The sequence below is a fragment of the Syngnathus acus genome, chromosome 6, assembly GCF_901709675.1.
Source record: "Syngnathus acus chromosome 6, fSynAcu1.2, whole genome shotgun sequence".
In the NCBI taxonomy this organism is placed as follows: domain Eukaryota; kingdom Metazoa; phylum Chordata; class Actinopteri; order Syngnathiformes; family Syngnathidae; genus Syngnathus; species Syngnathus acus.
The window spans coordinates 10,677,394-10,683,676 of record NC_051092.1 but is presented as its reverse complement, the minus strand read 5'-3'; the positions used below and the strand labels follow the sequence as shown (position 1 = coordinate 10,683,676).

The following is a 6,283-nucleotide window of genomic DNA, read 5'->3' as shown; positions in this document are numbered from 1 at the left end:
AAAAAAGATAAAATGGAGAATGACTTGATTTGGATTAAAAATCTGACATGATGCATTAATGGTGCGCCTTATAGTCCGGTGCGCCTTATAGTCCGGAAAATACGGTAATAGAAACATCTTTTGTTTGGGTTTTGGAGGATTTGAAGTTCATTTGTGGGAAAGTGAAGTATATGAAGCATAACAGCAGCTGTTTTTAGACATTAAAACGATACTCTATGCGCTCCCTTATTGTTTTCTAAGAAAGTGCAACAAAGTGTACGGACCATTTATTCCAGTAGCTGCACAGCTTCGTTGCTCCTACTTAAACCATTACGCTGTTATCCTGGAACACGCTAAATCGTATAAAGATGCAGGGTGCTTCATTAGCTGCAGTCTCTTATCATCAACTACTAAGCCAACCAGATGCAAACACCTAACCCATGAATGTACTTCAAATAACAAACGAGCCAACAAAATCAGTAGAGGATGCTCACCAAGCTGGCCCTCAACCAAAAGCCGATTATTTTATCGTGCAGGTGTTACTCTGGAATCATAAATGCACACGGTGTCTTTTTTCAGAGTTTACTGTTTTTCTGAAATTGCGACACCAATCCGAGAATTTGATCTGATGCCAAGATGACTTTATTCTGCAAGTAAAGAGCGCTGTTTTTTGACGTCTCATTCAAGAAGTAACGATAGTTCACCATAATGCCGCAGGAGTTGGACACGCCCTTTGGGCTCGTGTCTGCGTGCCAGTTGAGCCGCCACATGGTAGCGCCATTTTGAAGGTGGAAGTTGGCCACTGGGTTAAGTGCATAACCTCGCCTCTTCTCCCCGTAAAGATACCAGGCACAAAGTCGCATCAGGACAGGCTCCAATGAACGCGAGAGACGTTCGGAGCGCATCCATTCACCGGTGGCTATTAACATGCGAAGGGCATCTATGGCACTGGCGTCTGAGGATAGGTCAGTGAATTGCCTCATTTCCTCCCACTCCTGCTCAGAGAGGAGGTCCGAGGCACGTCCTTCTTTCCGGTACTGGCTCAGGAGGCCTTGAAGCCACAAGGAAAAGCCTGGAATGGGGGATAGGCTGGAAAACTGGGCCATGTGGGGAAACTCACTCTAGAGAGAGAAAAGAAAACAAAATATGCATAGAACAATTATGGAAAAAAACAACTCAATGTTTTCAAATGTGTGCATGATCCTGCTGCTGATGGTTACACAAACACCTCACACACAAATCCGCATTCACTTCCTCAACGGTCACTTGGATTCTCACCTTCAATTTTACTTAAAAAATGCTCCCCCTTATTTATTTGTACACTATCCAACTCTCACGCTTTGATTTAGCCTTCTTAGCCTTCTTCTAAAACCATCTTGGCAAGCTGGCATCTTGGCTGATAAGCAAGTTGATGTAACAGAGGTGATAAAAGCTTCAGATGAAAGAGCAAGCACCAGACAGCCCCCAGAGAGTTAACTTTGTCGTTGAGCTGTATAACTCTGCCGAGTTAGCCTTCCTTGCTATCATCATCCAGATGGTTGCAGGCTTTTTTTTTTATATCAGGATCATTCTTCTATTTCTTTCATAGTGTGTGATTCTTGGCAGGGCTGACAATGAAAGATGGCATTGGAAATAATGCTAAAAAAAACTATAAGACAGATAATGTATTGGAAGAAGGTGAAAACGCAATCTGAGCAGCAGGATATTTGGGAAAAGTTGTCATGTACGTGCTTAGTTGAAGGTTTTTCCCCACATTGGACCAGCAAAGTTTTGACAGAAGGGGATCGAAATGATTTTAAAAATTAAAAAAAAAATATATAATTCACCATTACACTTAATGGAGTTCTCGTAATAAGTGGGAGCCTTGTGATTGTTTCAGAAAACCAGTCTCCTTTTGGGCTAGTGAAAGACGCGGGCACCCAAAGTGATTTTATTTTTATTTAATTTGGTTAATGTTATTTATCTCCCGCATGAGCCACCACCTTTTTGATAGTTTGAAGGCTTCACCGGATGTGCGGATGTGTAAAACTGAAATAACCGGTGACTTAAGCACCACTACTGGCAGTCAAGAAAGACATTTTCAACAGATTAGATTGGTCAATAAAAATAACACCCACCACGTGTAGACTGACCATTTTGAAACAAAACATGGAAAAGACCAAATTGTCACTTATGAGGTTTCAGTCCAAGGGCAGCAATATATTATTTTCAAAGAGGGGAAACATTTTCTGCATGTGCAACTGATAATTATGTGGTACCCCCCCGCCATGGACAAGCCTTGGACAAACAGTTTTGTATTGTATTAAAGGGTAAAAAAAAAAAAAAACTCGATTTGCGGTGCTTACTCTTCCATGTAAATTAAAATGCCAATAAATAAATTGCACCAGTCTCCTTGAACTAAAAACTAAAGTGCACTGCAAAGCTGGAAAACAGATTTTATGAGGGTGCATTACAAAGACGCATATTCCCCATTTGTTGGGCATAGTGGCTTCTGATGGTCCATTCAATGTCCTAATCATTTCATAAGTGCTGGCAAGAGTCCGCGGACTCTTCTAGACTTATTAAAAAAGATGGATGGGATTTCATTACAGTGTCAATGTGGTAGTCACTGTTTTGTCTCTCTTCATTAATCAATCCCAGTTTGTAAACAAATGCTTGAATAGCAGGAGATTAATACTTTATGTAAGAGATTGAAAGAAAGACCATTAAATGTTTGAAGAACAACAAAACTCTTGTCAGGTAATTTTGCACACAAAAGAATATAGCGACATGGGCCGCACCTGAAGGCTACAGACCAAGTAGGTTAGTTCCAGTTTGGCATATTTGCTTACGTAGTGTATACAAAAGTCGAGAACGGGGAGAAGGAGAGCACAGCTGAATCGTTGCAATCTTTGGGCTTATCTTTGCAAGGTTTTACTCATGTATGTGTAAGGAAACTGTAACAGAATTTGATTTGATTTTCAGAAAACAAAGCTCTAAAGTCACTGCCAGACCTCCCAGTTTGATACCATTGGTATTACAGTGGCTTGCCTGTTAATGGCAGCTAATGAGTTCATTTGTACCATTCACCAAACTAATACTTTATAAAATTGCAGCTAAACTGCCATACCCATGTAGGAATGCATCATTCAGAACTGTGGATGATTAGTTTGGACAGAGCATTGACTTGCAGCATCTAATACCAACTACAAAACTACACCCACCTGCAGTTCCCGCACCACCCGCTTGATGAGATAGTTTCCCAGCTCAACACCTTGTAGACCAGCTTGGGTGGAGGAGATGGAGTAGAAAATTGCTGCATTTACCTTGTTTACATCTTCTTCCAGGTCCAGGGCTGAAAATTCCCGAACAATACTCTAAAAAAAGAGGCCACAGTATGCTGTAAAACTCTGCACGTCACCAAGATGAATTAGAAACACTATAATGTGGTAAAAAAAATACTCAGTCTTATGTTTTGCTTTAATACGGTTACAATACCTTAACTAGTATTATAAGAAATTAATTTACAGTATGACAGAAAATGTATGAATCAATTTCTGAGTTAATATCATGAATTTATATATATCATGAATTTCCTATTTCCTGTACGGTGTGAAAAATTGATAGGAATTCTCCAAATCCTTTCCTTCTAACCTGTATGTTATCTGAGATTTCATCGGTGAGGGCTACATGCAGCACGACCAGAGGCTCCCCGGGCATTGCGGCATGGGTGAAGGCGTAGCAACGACGGTATGGCCCCACTCTGCGTTTCAGATCAGCCCAGTTCCTAACAGGGTGCACCGCCTCATACCTGACAGAAGATTTGTCATTATACTTTTCATTTCCCAAATTGAGTTGCATGATTCAGGTGAAGACATTTGTTTATTATGGACTCCAAAAATGACAAATTGAAGAATCACATTTGCTGCCTTACTGGCTGATCTTTTGTAGGATCTCACAGGGTGACTGCCAAGTGATCCGCTCTAGTCGGAGTAGACCGACAGAGAACCACTCAGACAGCAAGCTCTTCAGGGTTCCATTCAGGTCCTAAGAAGGAGGGTAGTGAGTCATTCCACACTTATGTAGTACGTGAGATATCTTCTCAAAATGTCTACTGAAAAACAGGACAACCAAAAGAATGACAGCAGAGTGACTTGATACCAGATAAATCACATCCTTGTTGGAGCTGTGTGTTCCCCTCCCTTGATGTATGTTTGCTTTTTGAGTCTTCTCACATGATGAGAAATGACGTTTCTGAGCTTGTAATATTTACACAGGAGCCTTTTCAATAAGCAACTTGCCATTTGAAAGCAGGACTGATGCCCTTAAAAGATCAGATTTCATTTAAAAGCGCTATCTTGCAAACACACATACTGCAAAGTTTATGAACTCAGACACTATATAGACAGCTCCATAGGAAGACTACAGGTTTGCGTTTCAGTTGTATCATTAGCAAGCTCCGCTCAGCTTCACTCATGCTGTGTGTGCTACAATAATATTGTGAACATTAGAGCAAACATAACTGCAGTAAGTTAAAAGGAAGTGTCCATCTAAATGACCACACCACTGACACCTTTACCCCAGTAGGATGGGTGCACAGATCCATCCCAGGATTCTTTCAGTAGGGGCAAAAAATAGCCAGCCTGACTTTTGTAACCCACACCACCCACTGACGTCACTATAACAGTAGACTGAGACAGCGGCAAGATTAGTTGGAATGTTAATTACTTGATGACCAATGCAAGTTGGGATTTGTCTAAAGATGGATTTACCCTCTTAAAATCTACAGACAGCACCAAGAGCAAAGCCATTAGCAGTCTAATACAAATGTGGAAATCGTTTTAAGAGTTACACACTCAAAAAAGCATGGGTATTATTGGGATCCTATTAATCAGAAACTTCTAAACATTCATTTAAATGGCCAGATGGCTTGTGCCTAAAGTGTGGCTTTGAACTCTAGATAAGCTCGTGGGGGAATTCCATTTAATTATACTACAAGCAAGGGATGAAAATAAGAGCTGTAAAAATATTATAAAAGTTACACTTAAATGTTCACAAAGTTTATGACGTGTAAAAAATACTAGTTCATGAAATTTAAACAACTCAAATAAGGCTGATTTACAAATTATGATGGATAATTTACTTTTATGTAGGCAATCACTTTGTAATTATTGAGTTTGGCTTTGCTGGAGTTATTCTTGCAATTGAACTGAAAACATACCTTTAAATTAATTGGCAATTCAACTACATGACATTTCACTGGGATGAGTTAACAGTAAATGATTCATAGCCTCTAATTACAATAAAAAGGTCTTGTATATTTCTAATATCGCTATGCAGTTCAAAATCGTGATGTTATGATAAACAACTCAGAAATCGGGGTGTTTTTCATCTGGCAAATTATTTGGGCATGCTTACTTGCAAAAAATAAATAAAATGTAACTAGGGTAAAGGGCACTGTGGCAGTGCGTTCTGAAATGTGAACCATGTGAGTCGGCCTTGTTTGGGGGGGTATGACGTCTCTGTGGGTTAACCGCCCACCACCAAAATGTTATCCCTGTGGGTGTCAAACTACATTGGAATACTAAGTTAAAAATCAACTAATAGATAGAGCCTTTGGAGATATTGCAAACATGCAATTTGTATATATTGAGTCATGCGAGCTTCCGTAGAATATGTAAACAAACCAATGCTTACCCTTAAGTGCGGGCTCTCGCTACTTTTTGATGAGATAATTTCAAGCACGTCGGCTCTAAGGTCAACCAGAAACTTCACTCCCCCTTCCACCCTGCTTATGTGGTTCAGAAGCTGCTTATATCGGGGTGTCAAGCTATATCGAAGTCTGTCCTCCACCTGCAAAATGGTCGCCAAGTCCCTGAGTTGGGTGTGTAGAAGCTTCCCAGCGAACTCCGAAACGCTTTTATGATCCACTCCAAATTCATGTGAGAGCTTTGCCAGAAAATTTAGTTTTTCTTCCTTGTCAAGACTTGTGTAGAAATGCATGAACTCCAAGCTGTTGGCTTCTGGAGGAGGCGGAGATTTCTCTCTTGTTTCGTATGTCGGTAAAGGTGATACGACTCTTGCCAATATTTCCTCCATACCAGTAACGGCTCTACTTGATGGTGAAGACAACCAACGGCACTTGCCGAAGTCCAACAACCCCAGAGTAGCTTTTCGGACAGCCCAATGTCGCCAACACTTCAGACTGGCACGAAAAGCACACATTGCGGGTTGGGATAGCATTGCTGGGAGGGATCACGGGTTGTTTATGGACCCAAGCCTTGATAACGTAGACAGTAACTGTTTCCGGGTATCTTAAAGTGAC

At 40.7% G+C, this 6,283-nt stretch overlaps 1 protein-coding gene across 1 annotated transcript; it reads right to left on the bottom strand.

Annotated features, from left to right (window-relative positions):
* Positions 1–509: 509 nt before the first annotated feature.
* Positions 510–6,259, bottom strand: mlycd (malonyl-CoA decarboxylase). The gene is made up of 5 exons (XM_037255439.1): positions 5,656–6,259; positions 3,893–4,005; positions 3,613–3,769; positions 3,183–3,335; positions 510–1,100 (listed from the first exon to the last, which is right to left on the bottom strand). The coding sequence occupies exons 1-5, from the start codon at positions 6,199–6,201 to the stop codon at positions 555–557; spliced, it is 1,515 nt and encodes a 504-aa protein (XP_037111334.1). The 5' UTR covers positions 6,202–6,259; the 3' UTR covers positions 510–554.
* Between the last annotated feature and the right edge of the window lie 24 nt (positions 6,260–6,283).